Source organism: Diorhabda carinulata, chromosome 4, assembly GCF_026250575.1.
Source record: "Diorhabda carinulata isolate Delta chromosome 4, icDioCari1.1, whole genome shotgun sequence".
In the NCBI taxonomy this organism is placed as follows: Eukaryota; Metazoa; Arthropoda; class Insecta; order Coleoptera; family Chrysomelidae; genus Diorhabda; species Diorhabda carinulata.
In genome coordinates this window covers 15,171,385-15,193,474 of record NC_079463.1, presented here as the reverse complement: position 1 = coordinate 15,193,474, position 22,090 = coordinate 15,171,385, and the positions used below count along the sequence as shown (strand labels likewise).

At 33.7% G+C, this 22,090-nt stretch overlaps 1 protein-coding gene across 1 annotated transcript in view; it reads right to left on the bottom strand.

The window, feature by feature from the left end:
* Positions 1–22,090, bottom strand: part of LOC130893169 (vitellogenin receptor) — a 98,318-nt gene that overhangs the window by 16,093 nt on the left and 60,135 nt on the right. Inside the window, exons 13-19 of the mRNA XM_057799048.1 lie at positions 21,090–21,242; positions 16,333–16,582; positions 13,026–13,216; positions 9,203–9,341; positions 7,819–7,901; positions 3,566–4,013; positions 442–750 (exon numbers count right to left, since the gene is read on the bottom strand). Coding sequence (XP_057655031.1) covers positions 442–750; positions 3,566–4,013; positions 7,819–7,901; positions 9,203–9,341; positions 13,026–13,216; positions 16,333–16,582; positions 21,090–21,242 — 1,573 coding nt within the window. The remainder of the gene's footprint in view (positions 1–441; positions 751–3,565; positions 4,014–7,818; positions 7,902–9,202; positions 9,342–13,025; positions 13,217–16,332; positions 16,583–21,089; positions 21,243–22,090) is intronic.

The following is a 22,090-nucleotide window of genomic DNA, read 5'->3' as shown; positions in this document are numbered from 1 at the left end:
GCAGGGATTATTAAATTGGCATTGTTGTGATCCGTAATTTTTATGAGCTCTTGCTCTTGTTCACCACTTTTAGCCAATCAAGCAACCGCGGTCGATCTATTGGAGTGATTTTTTTCCTTGGTATTCAAGCCAATCGCTTCGGTAGACTATTTTGTCCAATTTTGAATTGTATTTCTTCCAATAGGCATATTATCATACCAGTGATCATTTTCGGATTTCCAGTAACGATTTATTTTTAGGATTAATCTCTTGATTTTAATATTTGGGACCCTTTTTGACATCAATTTTTTGAATAATCTGACAGGACAAACATTGTTGTAGTTGTTTTCTATTGAAAATTTGCTTATCCACGCACCTCCATGATGCATGATCTAAATTACAATACTGATTATTTTCGTTAATACTCAGTTAAAGCCAATATACATATTTAATGATACTCACCCCAAAAAGAAGTTATTGTAACAATCACAAGTATATCCTCCATCTTTGTTGTGACATAGTTGACTGCAAACTGGTGGATCCCATTGACACTCGTTATCATCTTCACATAATTTACCATCTCCTCGTAATTTGTAACCAAGTTTACATCGACATTGTGGACCCGCTGGTGTTTTGAGACAAACTTGTTCACATGGATTCGCCGTACCGGTACAGGAATCTGAACAAAGTCCGTCTTCGTCGGAACCGTCATAGCAGTCATGCTTACCGTTGCAAACCAGTGACATATTTAAGCAAGCTCCATTCTTGCATCTAAGTAAAAATAAACCATTAGAAAGAGGAAGATTTTTCTACTGTTGCTGTTCTCTATAGTTTGAAAATAAAATTTTTAGACTTACATCTAATAATCAAACAGAATTAAAATAATTATCTAGCTTTAACAAAAAAATCTTTTATAAATGCTTTTTGGTGGTTTTTTTTAATTCTTGGTAGCTAGATATTCTCAATAAATTTTTTCAGTGAAATAAAATCTCGTTGTGTCTTCTATTTGGAACAAACTATCTACGATTGAGGTTTATCTGCATAAATACCACCCAGTTTATGTGGTAAATTTGTTGTTATGCCTCATTAACTGAATACTTTTACTGCTTTTTAGTATTGAAAAAACCAGTTTTCTCAAGATACTGCATATTTTCTATAAGGTTTGAAAATTTAGAGTATCAAAAAGTAGGGATGAGACTGAGAGGGTCAGACATTCTCCATCGGGGCTACCATTCTTCATGTAAATTGTTACAATAAATGCATACTAATAAGTGTGAAACGTGTAAAAGGCAAAACATTCTCAATTAAAATTTTCATTTCAAGACAAAAAGAACGATTCTCCTGGGGCACAGGGCCGCACCCAACTGTAATCCAGACCTTGTTTCCCCATGCGAGACTAGGCGAGGCCATTTATCTATTAAGTAAGAATACCTCAAGAAAAAAGGAAACAGAAGAAAAGAGATCCTCCTCTTCCACTGTTAGACATGAGGAGAATATGCCGGATTGGGTCAACCAAGAGGCGTGGACTCAGTGGCGCTGGATGCCAATAATATCTTTTCTACCTCAGTGAGGGCTTCCACCGGAGAAGGTGACAGTCCAGGCATTTAGCACAAATCTAAAATTTGGGAAAAAAAACACCACCCCTAGCTCAAAATAAAAATGGGTTGAGACCACCTCACCCAAAAAACTGAGAAAAAGAAAGAGAATAAGCGCGAAGGCGTTTCCTGAGATTTTCCTCAGCGCGGACGAGCAAATTTTTGTTGGGGAGGCATAAGTGGGAGTGATGTTTTTAGGATAGAGGCAAAATTTAGAGGCATCTACTTTTGGTCGGGACTTATAGATCTACAGAACAAAGGCTTTCACATCTCATAATGGAAAGTCATAATCCGAAAGGACAGCTTCTGAGGGTGAGAATAGATTAACCTTCTCACTTAAGCATTAAGGCCAATGGTTACATCATAAATTACGGTTTGGAAAAATAGCAGTACCTGATCTAGAAAAAAAGGAGGGTACCCAACCCATTCTCAGAACTTTTAACGAAGGTATGAAAACGAAGATCACTTTTACATTGAAAGTCCAGGTCAAGGAGAAGCAAAATCCAAGACTCCAATGGAAATTGAAGGAAATAAGGCTGCTGTTGAAGAATACCAATGGGTATACCCTTGGCAAACAGAACGAATCTAAGTTTTAATGGCAGGCATAAAACAGTAAAGGCTTATCACGCTAAACGAGCATCAGCCTTCATCATCCGGATGTCCAATAAAGAAAAGCATAGCGTAGTCCAGATAAAGGAACCACTTGTCTTTAGAGAACAGGTTAGAGATCATGTATTATGGCGAATAAACGACATAAATCACCATTGTGTTCCTGAATTCCCGACAAGAGACCTAGTACCAGAATTTCAGAATATTTCAAATACGAGAAGAAGAGTAAAAAAATCGTTACTGTTTACTACTACTTCGATAGTAACGGGCCTGTACCGCCTCCGTAATTACGAATACTAGTTTAGTACTCCTAGGATGCGATGCAAGTGCACACATTTGTGGAAATAGCGACACCAACAGTAAGGAGTGAGCAATATATTTTAAATAACAACCTTTCCATATACAATGTGGAGAGTACACCAGCTTTTTTAACAAAGGTGGGGGAAGGAGTTTTAGAAATAGCATTAAGTACAACGAACCTAAAAGTCCGCATGAAAATCTGGAGGGTATCGAATGAGTCGTCTTTCTCTGGTTATAGAATAATCATGTTCAGACTAGAAAGCAATTCCACAGAGCGGAAGTCACCAATTATATCTGGAATAAGATCTCAAAGTGAAAGGTGAGGCAATACACGATGCATACAATTCGAGTTGCCCCATATGAAAAAGCAAAAATAATAACGATGCTCCTTGGTGGAATGACCATCTGTCTAAGTTAAGCCATAAGATACACCAATAAAGTCACTACCAACAACAAATAAATTAGATAAGCAAAGTGGCTAACTCCAGGAAATTCTGCGCGAATATTGTACTCTACTGGCTGAAAGATTTTATAAGATTCACGAAAGAGGAGAAATACGGAGAATGGCTCCTGTAAAAACTCAACTGTTCAAGTGGCCAAGAGTGGATCGAATCTTACCAGTCATAAAATGGTATACGGATGGCTGCAGCACAGTAGATAAAAGTGGATTAGAAATGTATGAATAAAATGAGAGACTTAGTAAATAGAAAGAAACATATCGAAAACATGTTGTATTTGAATGGAACTCTTATTAACAGCTTTTGTTGTTTAATTTTCTGAGAAAGAAGAAAAGACCAGTAGTAATCCGCCATAATGTAACGATTCCACCGATCCCGATACCTTCCCTTCAACACTCTTAAATCCTGGAGGAAGCGCTTTCTCTCTCTTTCTCCAGGAGTCGTCTGGCAAGAGTCTGGATCGGGCATTTTAATTTTATGTAAACTTCAGTTTATTTTATCAGAAATTAGGATTCTTCTCATTTTTCTGATACGGGAATGTGACGATTCGTTTAGTATTCATAGCAATAAAATTATTTTAAAATAGAATCATATTTACACTTAATCGAATTGAAGGTATGTTACCTGTATCCATTAATACAATGATCAGCTACAGGAGATGCAACCAAAACAGTTTTAATCTTATGGGAACATAAATCGACATCTTCGTCACTGTTATCGTTACAATCATTGGTTCCATCACACATCCATGATTTAGGAATGCATTCTTTATCATTTTTACTAGCACACTCAAATTCTTCTTCGGCACATCGCGAACAACCAATTTCATCTTCGTTATTGGGACACTCTGATGTTCCGTTACATTTTGCTGATATCGGGATGCAAATGGATGTATTGGAACTACATTCCATCTCATTTAACGAACAACCTGATGATTTTGTATAGTGATGACAATAATCTAACGTTTCATCTGAGTGATCTCCGCAGTCATCTACACCATCACATAGAAGTTTTTTATCAATACATCTGTAGTTTTCGCATTTGAAAAAATCGTCGGAGCAAGTATCCAAAGCTGAAATGAATCTTAATTAAATTTTTTTCAATGCAGTGATATTAACATTATTGTTACAAATTTAAACTAAAAGTAGAACCAATTCGGTATCCATAGTAGTACAGAACAGGTGGTTTTTCAATTTACAAATAAAACACATTTTGTAAGCAAGTTTTAATATTTTAATTGCAATGTAAGCATTTCCTATCATATATTGTATAAAATATCCTGCATACAGTTCTAGTGGTTCTAAATAACACGAAATACGAATGTTGTTACTTAAATGTTGAGATATGGCAACAATGATGTGGATACGTCACATCTGACATTGCCATCATAAAGCTTAACATTTTTAATGGTGAACGTACTCAGAACGTGTTGTCATACGAGTGCTGTTTTAGTTGTTTACAGATAATTGAAACATTAATTTTGGTCAAAAATGGAATTAAATTAAAGATTTCCCATGACATGGATTGAACCAACAGCAATTTAATTTAAATTTACCCGCTTCGACTTCTGGTGATGAAATACCATTTGGAGCCATCGTGTTTCGCAGTTTTTCCGAATGCAATCATGATCACACTTCGCTATAGGATGAATTTCGGGAATGTGGTCCAAAATCAGCTATTGTGCCAGAGAACATCAATACTGTACGTAAACTGTTATTGCAAGATCGTCATGTGACATACCGTGAGATTGAAGCATACTTGAAAATTAGTTCCACTCGCATTCATTCAATCTTGCACGATCCTTTAGATGTCAGAAAAAATTTGTTCGCGTTGAATACCGCATAATTTTACAAGGGCTTAAAAAAAGTTCGTGATGATTGGTATGAATAAATGTTGAAAAAAATTCAATCGCGATACTTCAAAAAAGACGTCTATAAGAACGTTACAGGCGAAGAATCATGGATCTATGCATATGAATCCGAAAATAAACAAAAATCAACTGTATGGACCCTTCAAGAGGAGCCAAAGAAGCACTTCGCAGCAAGCAAGCAGTTCAAACATAAACGTTTTTGAAGAGTCAAAACATAGAATTGATGGGCCATTCGCCGTACAGTCCTTGTTTGGAATCCAACGATTTCTTATTATTCTCGCAGATCAAAATTAAATTGCGAGGTCAACGTTTTTCTACACCCGAAGAAGCGGTTGATGTGTTTAAATAACATGTTTTGAAGGTACCTCAATCGAAATGCAAAAATGCTTTGACAATTGGTTGAAATGCATTCAAGAGTTTATTGATCTTAATGAAGAAGGTTGTGAAAAATATCCAATTATTCGTTTATATTTGTCTATCCCAAAATTTAAGTAGAAGTCCTCTTATGTACCTCCATTTTTCGATAATATATTGGATCTCGGTCTCAAGCTTATGGTTTATTTATATGAACAAAAAAATAAATGATCTTAGCTAGTTGATAGATTGAAATTTAGCAGATAATTCGAACTGGAAACTGGAAATTGATGCTTCTAAATCAATTTTTTCGTGCACTGTGTGGCAGGTGACGTTGTCCTGCCACATCTCATTCAAAACCATAAAAATCTGATTATGATACAAGAGCTTTGTTAAAAAATTTGAATACCAACTAGAATAAAGAAATTCCATATTTATCCCATGCGTAAATTTGAATATTGCATTTTGAATCCTACGAATTTAATAATTTTTTTTAAACAAAAAAAAAAACACCACAAAACTACGTAATCAATTTTTACATTGGAAAATTACTATAATTTTAATTTCCGATACTAAAAACGAATTAGAAAGCTGGGGATACACATATACGATGGGCGTCGCCTTTTCTTTCACAGCTCCAACAGAATTTTGTTTCTTTTAATGCAGATTTCATTTCTCACAAGCTATTACCTCTTCTAATAAGTCTAAGAGTCATTTTCAATCGCATTCAAAGTGTAGATAAAAATATTTTTGCGAGCTTCTTCTTGTCGAAATGTGATTACCGACTTTTCCTATATTTTCATCTGTTTTTGACATGTAAAGGCGACCCGAACGAGAATCATCTCAAACATCTTTTCGTCATCTTGAAAAAGTTTAAACCACTCAAAAACACGTAGACGCGACAAACATTCATTGCCGTACACTTGTTTCAATAAATTATAAGTTTCAGTTTCGATTTTTCCAAGTTTCATGTGGAATTTCACAACAATCTGTTACAACAGAAAAATAGGCCCAATTCAAACGAAGGCCACGGATATCCTGGTTTGTCTACAGACACGGTATTTGAAAGAGTATGGTTTACTTTGGATTTTTACCACAATCCCACAAGGTTTATATATAATTTTTTTAAAAGGGAACACAAAATTCAACACACCACAATTTTCAAGTGATTAATGTAAGGAATTTTTAATAATGTTATACCTTTTTAAATACGAGGATATATTGAGAAATTCTTAGCCTGCTATAGAACCAAACAAAATTTCAATGTCAAAATATTTTATTACTCAATATAATATTTATCTCCTCTCAATTGGATATATTACAGCGAACCCACAACGTCTCTAAACCTTTCAAGAAAAATGTTTCTTCTTTCTCTGAAAAACAGATTTCCACAGCTTTTATTACCTCCTCGTTGGAAAAAAATTTACGACATTTTAAACTTTTTTACAGTTGAGGAAAGATATGATAGTCGGACGGAGCCAAATCTGGTGAATAGGAGGGGTGTTCTAGTAATTCAAACCCTAAATCACAAATTTTTTGCCGTGAACATGAGATTTGTGTGTAGGGGCGTTGTCCTGCAAAAACAAAACACCTTTGGATAGCTTTCCCCGTCTTTTATTTTTAATTTTTTCCCGTAGAATGATCAGTAATGTCGAATAGTAATCTCCAGTTATTGTTCTACCCTTATCCAAAAAATCAATCACGATTACTCCATGGCAATCCCAAAAAACTGAAGCCAGAACTTTTCGAGCAGATTTTTGGACACGAAGCTTTTTAGGTCTTGGAGAACCAGAGTTTCGCCATTTCATCGATTGTATCTTTGTTTCTGGTTCGTAGAAATGTACCCAAGTCTCATCTATAGTAACAATTCGGTTAAAGAAGTCTATATCGTTTTCAAATCGAACACAGATCTAACGCGATGCTTCTACCCTTGCACGCTTTTTGTCAACATTCAAATATTTGGGGATCCATTTTGCAGCAATTTTTCTAATGTCCAAATTGACGTGACTATATGATGAACGCCATCGTATGAAATATCCAGTGGTTCATATATCCGTTTCAGCCCAATTCGACGGTCTGGTCAAATCATGTAATGAACTGCTTCGATATTTTCGAAGACTGACACAGAAACGGCTTTCCCGATCGGTCATCATCTTCAATGGAAAATTTACCTCTTTTGAAGCTTGCAGCCCAATTTTTCACGGTCGCATACGAAGGACATTGATCACCAAGGATATTAAGCATATCTTCATAAATCTGTTCACCTCTTAACCCTTTCAAATACAGGTACTTGATGATGGCTCGATACTCCAATTTTCGGTGGATATCTTTTTTCTTTTAATTTATTACGTAACTCTGAATTACTTTTTTGAAGTCAAACTTTACACTGACACTTCTAATAATTTATTGTTCGTTGTTATGGTAATTCAATAATTTGTTTATGCATGGAAATGGTCTAGGCTAACTAGATATCAATATATCCTCGTATTATTACATTGTACAATGACTATAATTTCAGTTCCCAATGATAAATACATAAGTAATCGAAAGCTCGAAATATATATTTGAAAGATAATATTTTGATGTTTGTTTGTCACAGAAGAATTACCTTCATAACCAAATTAGCAAAGACTTTCGTGGAATGATCACTTACCACAATGTTCATCTGAATTGTCAGGACAATCATATGCTCTGTCACATTCCCATGCTTTCGGTATACAAGCTCCTGAATCACATCTATAATATGAAAATCTGATGAACAGTAATATTACGAGAAAGTTGAATTTTACTTTATTCTGAGATTGCTTCATCTACATTATATGTACTGTTAATTGTTACAATTGTCGTCTATAAAATAAGCGATAGAAATATCCATAGTATGTCAAGTATCGCGAAATAATGATACGAATATTGTATATAATTTTATATAAGAAAATATTGTTTTGGCCATCGATAAGATCATACATCCTCAGTGCCAATCCGGAGTCCGGTTCTGGATATACCCAGAGGAAAGTGTGTATTCACGTGCTCCACGTTTAATCTTACATAAGTAGAAGTATTCTTCATGAAAATTCAATTAGTTTGTAGTGTGATAAGAATGAGTGAATTGCCTGGATAATGAGTGACAGAAAAGTAGTGTAAGCTAGAAATTCCATGCACTAATTATTTCAAAATAAAAATTAACATCCAACAAATCATTCTTATCAAAATAATATATATTGGTCACATGTCAGGACTATTAAAGGTCATTGATTAAAACTAAATACTACAAAAGTAAGTTCTAGAGAAACAAATGTACGGTCAGCCTATGTGTGGGCCAGACTTCGAATTGCGTAGATGCTTGGTAATAAAACTGTACAGATGACACCGGCGTTTAGGTGGATGGAAATAGGCTAAGGAATTGAGTGAGAATGAAAAATATGGAAGAAATAAAACATATATTTGAATAAATGAAATGCAAATTAAAAGCAATGGAACAAAAATGCAAAAAGTTATAGATAAAATAGAATTCAAAACGGACCTGGAAAAAGAATTTTTATAAATGGAAAGATTAGATATTTTTAAACCTGGAAGAAGAAGAAACGAAGAAGATTACTACCTTACCTTAAAAATAGCAGCGAATGTCTAACACACATTAAGCGAATGAAAAATAATAGTGACGTTAAAAAAATAACCGTTAGAAAACCGGTCTGAACAAAATGGAAGTCCGGTGGCCTAATACCCAGGACAGGAAAAATGAAGAAAAATAGCGGAAAAAGCCAAAACATGCTAGGTATTTGGTTAAAAAAAAAGAAAAATGAATAAAACGTGGATAGACTCATCACAAAAAACGAGTCAAGGAGCTCTTATATAATTAATTCAAAAACTCTGTCTCAAATATAATCACTTAACAAAGTGCGGTAAAGTCATACTTCACAATGCAATATTCAAGTGACAAATGTAACATTTTACAAAAATTATTGGACGCCCTTTTCATATGCGTATATTACCTTAGAGTATTTTTTCTAGTGTCTTTTTTCTATGAAAAAAATTTGTACCTGAATTGGTTGTCGAAGCATATATTCTCAATACAATTATGTTCATCTGAGCTATCATCACAATCTGCATGCCCATCGCATACGAATGTAGACGATACACATTCTGAATTATTACACCTAAAATGTCCAGGAGGGCAATCTGCAAAAATAAAATTCAAATGTTTCTGATTTTTCTACAAAAATTACTACATTCAAGAATTGGTGAATAGAGAATATCAAAAGATCATTTTATGTGGAGAATACTAGGAATTTATTTGGCTAAAATAATGAGAATGGAAAAAAGTATAATCAACAACAAACTCTTCAAAATATACCAAAAGTAGAGGAAGTATTCTGCTGCTAAATTGCATTTTTGTACATTATAATTTTTTTAATGTAATATATTTTTTAATAAAGAATATTCTTAACATTCCTATTTTATATTGGTTTTTGACGAAATATAATTCGACACTGACAACTTGAATAATTATATAATATATGGAAGACACCTCATTATTCAGTGAATGGATTAAAAAGTTATCAATATATTTAATTATAAGAATTAAAAAATCCTTGAAACAGATTAAAATATACCAAATAGTTATTTATGCAATAAGTGAGTTGAGTAACTTTTTTTCTCGAGTAGTACGGCAATTACTACGAGTGAAAAAAAGTAACTTTACTCACGAGTTTCATACAAAACTTTTTCTACGTCCATGTCCATGTCCATACCCATGTCAAGTAGAAGAAGTTATGTTACTATTGGTACTTGAATTGGGAACATTTAACGAGTTCAAAGAAATAACATCGTCTATAGTTGTATTAGTACTTATAGGATTGTTGGTAGGATCGTGAACATTAACGTTAACGTTAACGTTAATGTTGCTTGAGGTCGATAAAATTTTCACTGCGGAATTCATTTTGTTTTTTATTGAGTCGTCTACGTAACCCTCCGCAATTGTGTTGGATTTTCACCCACCATGCTTCTTTAGTTGAATTATATTACCACCAGAATCCACCAACAGAGACGCCGAAGAGCGTCGAAATGTATGCCTAGTGTAGTTCTTTGGATTAGGTCAATTCAAATATGTTGTGATAAGCGAGGGAATTTTTGAAAAGGTATTGATACTTACAACTTGGGTTTCGAATTTTCTATTTCTATACGGCCAAAAGAAATGATATGTTTGTTAGGGAAAAATTGACAGACGATAGACATAACGGTATTAGAGAGATGAACCGCTGCGTCATACTGTTAAAACCACGTCCGGATGCTGAAGTTTGGAAAATTCTGGTGTACAAAAGTCCTCGATATTTGCCACCTGTTGCATTGAAATAACAGTAACCTCACGATCATGTTCTTACAAAAGTATGGACCTATGATGCTTAAGTTGACATAGCCGCCCACTCTTTTGTTTTGAACACTGAAATTTGGAGCGTAAAAATAAAGATTCGGTTCGCTCAAAATCGAGGACTTATTATTTGAGGAAAGAAGCTTTTTCATAAGTTTTAACAAATAGATAGTGTTTATTTAGAAAGAACTAAAATTTTAGTGTTTATGTATTTTAACTATCAAAATCATTGTGAATCCAAAAAAAATAAGCATGATCGAATTGGTAATAGGTTCAAACGAGTTGTGAGTAGCATTCAATATTATTAGTTTCAGTTGCCTGGTGATGTCACCGATGTCTATTCGCACAATATTTCACCGTCCAAATTTCATCAGTCTAAGTTCAAAACGAAGGAAGGGGACTTTTGAGAAGCACTTATAGTGTCAAATATCTTAATACGGATTGATATTATAGCCACCTAAAAAGCTTTCCAACTACATATCCATTTTTTTCAATAAAATATTAGCTATCCTTTGTGCAAAAAAGAGTTTTTGGCACCCCTTAAGGCATTTTGGATTATATTTTTTTATTTATTGTTTTGATGGTAGGTAGGTGCTTGAAATAAAGCAAAAAGCTGTGCTTTAAAAGTCTTAGTCAATAACGATTGTTATTGTCAACAACAATCGTTATTGTAGTAGCGATATTTTCCGGGACTTTGCTGTTGTAAATTCATTAATTACATAACTTAAATTTATACCATCAATCTTTCTTGAAGCATCGATCTTAAATATTTTTTAATGATTTTTAACTTTGTAAAAGATCGCTTGCTAGTAGTTACAGATACAGGCAATGTCTTAAGAATTTTTAGTGAAATGTTTACGTTTGGAAGGATGGAGATTAAATTTTTTTCAAATAAATTTTGTAAAATACTATATTATCAGGTATTATCAGGTAATGAAAACAACTTTGACGCTTTAGTGTCATTAAACAAAACATTGTAGTCTATATCCTTATTATCGTGATCTGTCAGTCATTCTTCAAGAGCAGAACAATGTTTTTTTGATTATGTCGCTAAAGCATGCGAAAATATCATCATACTCATTTAATAAGTCAAATCGTTTCTTTAGAGAGCTCAAATTTCTATCTATTATTTTTAAGAAAAAACTAATTTTAAAGACAGTTTTTAGATCATTGGGTCTCATCTAGGTGTTCATAGCCAAATAGTTTTGGTTAAAATTCCTTCCTGATCGTTGGTAACGGCGGAAAGTCTTAAATTTCGAGAGATGATGCTATTTCTTTCGCTTATACAAGAATTTCTTGAAATGATTGATCAGATTTATATTACTGGAAGTTATCAACTAAATTTTTTAGGTAGGTTTTGCATATTTAATATTAATTGTAGCACTCTGCGTTTGCTTGGTGACAATATTTATATGAAATAAACGTCATGCCAAATAATAATTGCACAAATAAATTGACAATTTCGTACAGACGTTAATAGGGAACTCACTTTATGTCTTGTATCAATATGAAAGGAATTATCTTCAGCTACTTCAAGAAGATATTCGCAAACTTTAATTAAATGAAGTTTATATATATGATCTTCCTTCGTGTTTGTCTCATTATCCTAACCTTGTCTCCTAATAGTTTTTTATATCCAAATTCAATTTTTTCAAAACTTCTGTCATGAATGCATATATCGCAATATATATTTATATATATATAAATATATATATATATATATATATATATATATATATATATATATATATATATATATATATATATATATATATTGAACTGCGATCCACTTCTAAAATATTACTTTACTTTTGATGACAATAATTTAATTATTTCATTCTGTATTTGTATGCCTAAATAATGATTCCTCTTAATATATTTTTTTGGGATTTACGCACTCGGCTAACTCACAGTTTCAGCACTGAATCAACAGAGGCAATAATCTCAACGGCTTTTAGAAAATTTCCATGATTATGTTGCAAAAGTAAGAGGAACCGTGAAATACCTAGCATTGTGTAAATAAATACTTAACACTTTACAAATTTCGTGTGTATTTACCTAATTCTATTTAATTTCTAAACTTTTGTTTTAAAATTAATTTTTTTGCAATTTTTTTGGACCCTGTGTTTTTGCGCCTCTAAAAGATGGTGCCCGTGTGCATTGCACTTTTTGCACATATGGTAGTGGGAGCCCTGGAGATACATATATGTCTTTTCGGACTGTGTAGATGTATATAGGAGGAACATACATCGTTTTGTTATATTTGAAGAAATTGGCAAAGTTTTTGATGAGGCGCTAATTTTTCTCTACATTTCCAACAAATGTTGTCTTATTTCAATCAATTTGGATGAAGTCACATATCGTACATTTTAAGTTTTCCCTCGAATTACTCTCTATATTGGTGAAAATTGCATAAAAATCAGTTCCAAAGTTTTTAGGTTTATCGCGAACAGATTGACAGTATGTAGTGATATATAACTACCGAGGTTAACTACCTTTTCTATCCTGTCCGCTTTCACATTTTTGTTCATCAGATTTATCCTGGCAATCATAAATATGATCGCATACTTGATAATTTTGAATACATTGTCCATCAGTGCACTGGAACTGACCAGCTGAACAATTCGAAATCGGTTCACAGTTGATTTCATCTTCACCAAAACTGCAGTCCATATGACCATTACATCTACAAAATAAATAAAAAATTTACTTATAATCATTTGGGTAGACTTTGATAATTATTGGGCGGTCAGAAAAAGAAGCGATCTCTTTTTCTTTACTACAATTGGATCTGTTTTATATTTACTTGTCTATAATTGTGATAATCATTAACAGCTAGTAAGAGCCAGAACCAATTTTAGGTGGTCATTTCAAAAGCTAATTTTGGGAAGGAGAAGAAATAAGATTGATTTTAAAGTATAGATATTTTAGGAAATTTTTCGACAGTATTTTATCTCCATGGAATTGTTACTAGAACATTTACATCACTCCTATTGTTATCAGAATAGAATAGAAAATACATGAATAATAAATAATATACAATGTCACAAAGAAATTCCATCACCACCAATCAACCAGAGCGAAAAACATATCCATACGTTGTCTCCTCTAGCCTACACTCGCCTTGCTTTTTCTAGCGTGAGTTAAAAGACGTGACCACGTAAATATCGAATAAATCAAGAGTGTGGATGACTAGGACTGCTATCCACTTCTCTCACCACTCATGTCGAACCTCTGGGAGACGAATTGACAAAAATGATTTTTTTTTTGAATTTTTATAGCCAAGCCAATGCTGGAAGGAATGCGCATCTAAACTAACAAGTCCGCTATGTAAACTCTTTTCATATAAAAAAGATCTCTTCTTTGCAGATTGGAAATTTGCTCGAGTCAAACCAATAAAGGCAAAAAGACGGTTCCCAGCAACTACCGTCCGTTTGCTTTAGAACCAGCCAATGAAAAGGTCATAGAGAATGCCGTTAACTAGCAAATTTTGAAGTATCTCGAGTTTACTTACATCATTAGCAACCATCAGTACGGCATTCGTGAACAAAGATCAACCGTGGATCTTCTGGCCTATGTCATCAACATCTAAGGCTTTTAACAGGGTTTAGCATGCAAATACTCCAATTAAATTGAGATCATACGGTTTGTCGTCCTCACTTATCGACTGGCTTATAGCAGCTTACATAAAGACTGATCCATCTAGGTCGCTATCGATGGTTTGAGGTCAACGTTGGTTGACAGTCCACAAATCTGCAAACCTAATCTATAGCTTCTCCGACGATATCACAATGGTGTCATCGTTCAAATCAACCGTCCCAATAAGTTCGACTAACACCCAAATCGATAGGCAGTAACAGATCACTACCATCAATACTGATCTTGAAAACATTCTGGAGTGGGGTGAAAGCGATCTGATTGAGTTTAATGCAACAAAGACCCAGACTGCTATTTTTCAAAGAAGGCTGGCACTGTGGCTCAGGATTTTGTCCTGTCTGGACATGAAATATCACCATCCTTGCAAATTCACTTGTTGGGTGTATAGGTAGAGGGTAGAAGGGAGCAATATTACCTGTCTTAGTTACGTGGCCGAATTAACTAAGATAGCTTCACAAAAGCTTGGAGCCCTTATAAGACCAAAAAGCTATATATTCCGTAACAGCTTCTAAACCTCCACCAGTTCCATATTCGTTCAACTTTGGAGAATACCCTGGATACTCTCAACTCAATACAGAAGGAGCAATTCGACTTACAGGCAATCCAGAAACTTGGACAGCTTAGAGCATAGAAGAAAGGTCGCTGAACTAACTCTGTTTTACAGATACTACCTAGAGCAATATTTGCAAGACCTACTCAACAGGCGGACGTGGCTAGTGAACGCCGAGTTCGCTTGCACACGCCCAGAACGTCAATTTATTGAGCCTACTTTCTTTGAAAAAGTTTAAGCCTGTGGAATCAGGCATAAATTTTCCAAACACACCAAAAGGAGTTCAAGGTCAATATCCGCAGGTATCTCCCTACGGCAGGCATCACTCGAACTACTCGAGTTTATTAGGGTTCATGGTGAGAGGGATACGTGACTGGGTAAACAGCGTTCGAACAAGTGGATCAATATTGAAGAAAAAACCACCGGGTCCCTATCGAACTGCTAACACTCCGGAGAACATTGAACGAGTAAGGGAAGCCTTTGTCAAATGAGCACAAGTACTGTAAGACGAATTCTGCATACAGATTTAAATTTCCATCCTTACAAGATAGCCGTCGTGCAGCAATTAAAAGAGCAAGATCTCAGCAGTGATAACAATTTTGGCGACAAATCGTTGGAGACCCGGTGGTTTTTTCTTCAATATTGATCCACTTGTTCCAAGGTTGTTTACCCATCGCAATATTGTGTTACGAGAAGGGACATTTGCATTATGATGGATATTAAATGGATGGCAGGAATCTCGCTGAACAGCAGTTACGGATTCGCCATTTCGTACAAAACTGTCATACGCATACAAGCGTTGGTCTAGCATCCACGGCTCCATCTTAATGACTGAAATGTAAATGCTATGAACAAAGGAAACGTTAGATACCAGTCACGTGCCCCTACAACCCACTTCAAAAACATTCGGTTCCCGTGAATGATCTTGTACATTTTAATCAGTTGGCTTAGAACTCATAACGAAACGATTGTTAGCAAATACGTGAATCATGAGAGAGGAAAAATGTAGCTTAGCTCTGGAAAGCCACCTACCAAAGCACGTCATCACTCGAAACAGAAAACTTTCTAAATCTAGTTTTAAAGTAGACTAAGAAGTCTACGGAATACTGTAAATCCTGTGGAAGCATACCGAATTATGAATATAATCGGCATTAAACTCAACCTGCAGCTGACAATTAAATTTGAACGCATTTGTCTTTAAAAAACCTGTAGACTATTTTGAGGAAATGGATGCAGAACAATATGAATAATGGTTTTCATATATTTTCCTCAAATCCAAACCAAATCACAGATTGGCTTACTAAGGAAAATATTCAAAAAATTCAATTAACCAGTATTGAAAGCCGAATTATTAAACTTACTAATATATGATAACTATATAAAATAAAATAAAACTTAGATGGCCTCTTACAACAAAATGAGCCACTCTGTAGAATTGTGGTATCTTAATATATTTTTTCTGTTAATAAAAGAAGAGACAAAGTCTGCTAGCAGGAAAACCTAATAAATGTTTTGGCATTTGCAATTCAATCGTGATTCAAGTATCGGAGCTATAACTAAAGACCAGTCAGCTAAAATTGTGTTGAAATGCTTACCGAAATTTTTTGGGGATGCATAGATTAGAATGTGGACAAAGGAATTCATTCATATCGCAGTCAACTCTCTTAATGCATGTGTGATTGTTTGTGGATAATTCCCAACCAATTGGGCAATCGCAAACTATTGATTTATGCGATAAGAGACAAAGATGACTGCAGCCATTGTTGTTAACACGACAAGCATTTGGTTCCATTTTAGTCAGTGCTGCTGATATTAGATGAATACGTTCTGGTTCACCACTTACACCTAAAAAACAAGAAAAACACTATAAAAGTATATACATATTTATGAAAATATGTTACTTGAGTAGAAGTTTAGAAGTATTTTCAATAAAGCGATTTGTTACATTGTTGAACAAGAATTGATTAAACCTCTAAATACATTTCTACTAGAAATTAATTTATAATCACTAGGTAAACTGTGATTATATACTTGTAATTATAATCTGTGTTCGAAAATAAAAATTTTTTCTCGGCTTTATTATCGAAAAACTACTTCTTTGATATATGCCGTAATTTTTTTAATGAAATAGTATTTACAAGACTACAAAATGCTTACACGTATAGAAATGTGACTCCTAAGAATAATTTCAAATTGCAATTGGATGTTATCAATGTTCCAAAGACTGTTGAATGAATGAAAAAATTCGTTCGGTAGCTACATTATAGGAATGTTACCGAGATTCAACTCTGATTCAGAAAAGTGGGAACTTCTGATTGATATTAAATTTTCAATTTCGACTTCGGTTCAGATACTTTTAAATCGGAGGAAGAAAAAGGCAGTGCGTAGTGTATATATACAGGTTTATAATTGTCATGCGGAGAATTGCTACGCGCGTCCTCTGCTTATTATTATTTTTTACGCTTGAATTTCTGATGTGTGTTTTTATTTAATAGGGGACATTTTGTTAAAGTTCTAAACTTTGTAATAACATATATTCACGAAAGGAAGGCATGACTACATCGTTCAGGTCATTTACAATGTGCACATACTTCTGAGTACGGAGAATTTAAATAAAATAGAAACTGAAAAGAAAAGTGCATTGCAGCTTTCTACTTCAACGCTTTCCCAAGCAGCCAAAAAACAAATTACTCTCAAAGATACTTTGATGAAGAATCAAAAGTGGTGTGGTTCTAGTCCTAAATCAATGGAAATAGAATGATATTGATTTTTGAATTGAGTTGTTTGCAAGATCTTCCCCTCAATTTCGTAGAAGGCATTATCAGTTATAGGGAAGACAGTTCTTTACAGAATGAAAAAATTTCATTTAAACTAGATATTTGGAGTGAACCAAATTTAAACGTATATTAATGAAGTTTTAAGAGCGCACGGCATAAATGGAGAACTTAACACAGTTAAAATTATTTTGAAATGTCACACATTCAAAGGACATACAGGAAACATAATCAAAGAGAAATTAATGAAATTTGACGGAATGAGAAATCACAAATGAGAAAATTCACTATTTTGCTTCTTAAATATCCTGTGATTTAATATAGAACTTATATAATATTTCAGTTTTCATTAATTTATTAGTACTGGAATCAAAGAGGCTAAAATATCTTTGTAAAGTTTATTTTATTAAACCTGCTCTTAGATGTACAGTCAAGGAAAATGATTGTTTAGCAGTTTATCATTTTCAAATATCGTAGATGGTGTTACTGTTTCCCGATAATATAAAATCTTCGTGATGGATTTTGTCCATATAAATTTTTAATATTATAATACGAAAATACAATGAGGGACGATTTGTTCATTCATTTTTCTACATCTCTCATCTGCCTGTGCCTACGACAACTCAAATTTAAAAATTCCGGCATCGCTTCCGATATAACCACTTCCGTTACATCCCTGCTGCATAGAAGGTTAAAGCAGTCCATATTCTGCTAAGTTGAGTTTTGTAGAAAACAATATGCTTACTGAATGGCATTTTTTTCTTCTGTAGTGGAGCGCATAAAAAATCATTAATATAATCATTGCAAACTTGTCTCTTATTATGGGTAGATTGGGAATTAGGAATGCATCCAATCTAATTTTTCCATGTGCTGGAAAAGATCTTCCCATTTATATAAATACAGAAGACATGTTTCATAGAACTACAACACTTTTTAACACAGCCTCCTGCTTTTTCAATTTCCACCGTGGAAGGATAATATTTTTTTTACTAGTTTTATTTTAAGGTTGGCTAGTTTCTATGATATATAAAATATAAATAGCCTTATTTCTTTTTCTGAATTATGAAAATAAATTAGGGTATCTTTGTAAGACACGATCAACAGCAGATCGTAACGGTGAATATGTATTATTGAGAAGTGGATTCAGTAGGTCTGAAACTAACAGACCACAAAACAAAGACTATGATGATTACCAGCATAAATAAAGTGGATACAATGAAGCTACAAATCACGGAGGAGATGATCATATACCAAGCTATCTGATATCTAACAGCGATGATTGATACCCGACTGAATTTCATAAAGCAAACAGAGCTCGTGAACAAAAAGGCCTCAGGTTAACTAGAACTTCGGAATTCCACAACAAAGAAGAAAAGCTCTATTGTCGTCAGTGGTCACAGGAACCACGAAGGAGTCGCTTCAGTTTATTGGGAAAGTCTCCTGAAAGTTGCCTGCGCATAACGTACAGAAGGCCGTTAAAAAATAGTCAGATTATAGACCACATAAATCGAGAACAATATAACAAACTTTTTATCTAAACATTCACATTGTAACTCATAACATCATATTTTGTATAAATGTAAGAATCAGCAATGTGTATACATACAGTGACATTGTTATCAAGGTAAGTATACATGTAGCCAGTCAACAATGTGTTGACGGACATCAGTACCGACATGTTAGATAGTATGAGTTATTAAAAAGTTGAAAATATACCAGCGATTTTGAAGATATGGTTTTATTAACTTACAAATAATTGGAGGCTCCTCACCTTCAATCAACACAATGTATAATCCTCGGAGTACTGTCTGTTCGTGTATTAGGAAAGAAGATCCTTTTACAGACAGAAAAGGTTACTCGTATTGAGGCAAGATGAGCTAACAGAATCAAACATGAGGATTCCCGAAGTGCCCTACATGTATAGGAAGAAAACAAGTGATGTTTCTGTTTCTGGATTATCAAATTCTTTTCATTTGATTTAAAATACGACTTCAAGGCAGGATATATTTATGAGACATAAATATGAATTATTGAGAAGATATCCGGGTACTAGGATCATTTGAAGAACTGACTAAAGGGTGTTGTCGTTGTTTCCATATCTTTTGTTATTTCTTTAATTGTCACTCTAAATAAAATTATTAGTTATTTTAATGCTTTTTATCAACACACTGCTAATACGAATACCTTTTTAAAAGACGATATCAATAGCAAATGTTCTGATTGAAGAATGAACTTTTATTCGCCATGGGGTTCTTCAAAGGTTCAAAAACAAGTTTTTATAAGTCCACTAAAGAGCAGGTCATAGAATATATAAACAAATAAAAGTGCATCTTTGAAATAAACAGTGAGTTTAGTGAAGCAGTGAAGGAACAGGAATACCGCTTAATACTTTTCCTGTTCACGTTTTAATCCGTAAAACTATCACATAATAAATACTCTACCAAAAAATACTTGATAAATAACGTCGACCTTCTAGCTTGGTGGAAAGTGATTAAAAAAATTGTTATATACTTCTAGTAATCTAGTAATTGGGAATGTATGATGATACTCATACTGAAGGTAAATAGTTTGACTTCAGTATCTGGAAGACGATAACGTGTAGTGGTAGTGTGAGAGTATTTAAAGGGTTCTTCAAATATGCACCAGGTTATTCAAAAGAAGTATCTAATTCCGTCAATGGCCTTAACGTACTCTTCATCTATGTAATACATTTTAACTACTACACATGATTGTAGCTAACAGTGATACAGTTCAAGAATGGACTTTTACGATAGTTTTTCGATATTCTTAATATTAAAATTCGTTACACAGTTGTGGATAGTTTATAGTCAAAGGGGATAGTCGAAGAGTTCCATTCCACAATATTTGAATAACTCTTTCAATAACTTTGATAAAGGAACAATTAATTGTATCGGATTATAATGATTCTATTCATGTTGTAACAAAAATTAATAGAAGTTCTGAATGGTCATATTGATCCTAATGCAGACATACCGCTTAATATTTTTCAAAATACTGTTCCTGTTTTATTACGTAAAATGATTACACAATACTCTACGGAAAAACGCGTGACAAATAACATCAAACCTCTAACTTGTTTCATAGTGAACAAGGAAAGGTTCGGTCCTCTGTTTCCTCTGGTTTCAACAGTCGGATTAATTTTTACATTTCTCTGATACTTTGTCACCATTAAACAGATATGCGTAATGGAGTCAAAATCCGTCAACGACCTACTTTATGGTTTTCCCTGAAATTTATATTATAATATATTTACAAACGTATAAATGGATTGGAAGATTTATTGTTGAACCCAGAAACCAATTCTTTGTGAATAAGAAAAGCTCTATAAACTATTAAAGAATGAACATTTCATCGGAAGTCTAACAATAAACAAATCATAACTTTTCTAATAACAACTTTCATTATGTAATTTATGCCAATCATAGATCATTGGTTCGTTAGATTGATTCCAATATTAAACACCAACCGGTGTCATTAAATAACAACCAGCTATAACTAGTATTTATTTAGTACATATTAGCCAATTAAATTGTAGGATTAATTGTCGATTTACTCACCTAGCACGATTTTCTTATCATAAGAAGATACTGCTTTCTTTTCTGTCCAATATAATTCCTTCGAGTGACCATTTATCCAGAACACATAATCTTTCGAAGATGTCAGACTCACCGGATGTGTGTTTAAGCTATGAAAACTGTGTCTGCTGTCACCTTTAAAAAATTCATTATTTCAACTTGAATTGAATGAAGCTTTGCCTTAATAAACAAAAAAAATAGATGAAATTTTGTTAAAACAGTAGTTTATTCGAAATATACCGACAAATAAAATTATGCTTTATAAGGTTTGCCTTTAGAAATCGAATTGGTAACACTTTTTTCCTAGCTTGGGTTAACCTTTTATGATGTTGGTGTGGAGTTTGAGAACCATATCTCTATTAGAATACGTGTTTGTTTACGATGCGAAAGGTTTTTCTGGCAACATTGACTATGGAAGAAAAATTGAAAAATTGAGCAACTAGTTTGCTTGAAATTTTACATTAGAATTACGACATCTGAGAGTTATCAGAAGCTTTCAGCATGTCTTATGAATGAACCTCCCTGGAGAAAGAGGCTGAGGCTGCTCTCGCGTGTTTCCTCAATTCTTGAAAATTTATTATAAACAACAACGTAATTACGTTCTGCGTAGAACTATTTTACAGAAACAATTATTCTTATGTCATTATCCGCCGTCTATTTTGATTGTATTACTAATTATACAATATTAATGTATTTCCCAAAATGCACCTGGCTGGTGACTCATCAGAAAATGCAAAATACGACAATTAGAACATTTTAGGGGGTTACAACAATAAAACAATAGATACAATACAACACGGATGCAACAAGATGACGCAATCTGTCATACATCTAACAAATTGATTTAGCGCATAAGAGATATTTCATGGCCTCCCCACAGCCCAGGTCTTCCTTCACATGAACTTGGAACTTTCCAAAAGTCTAGTCTATGTGAATAAAGCACGAACGATTCTAGCATTAAATGAGAGCATTTGTCAAAAAAT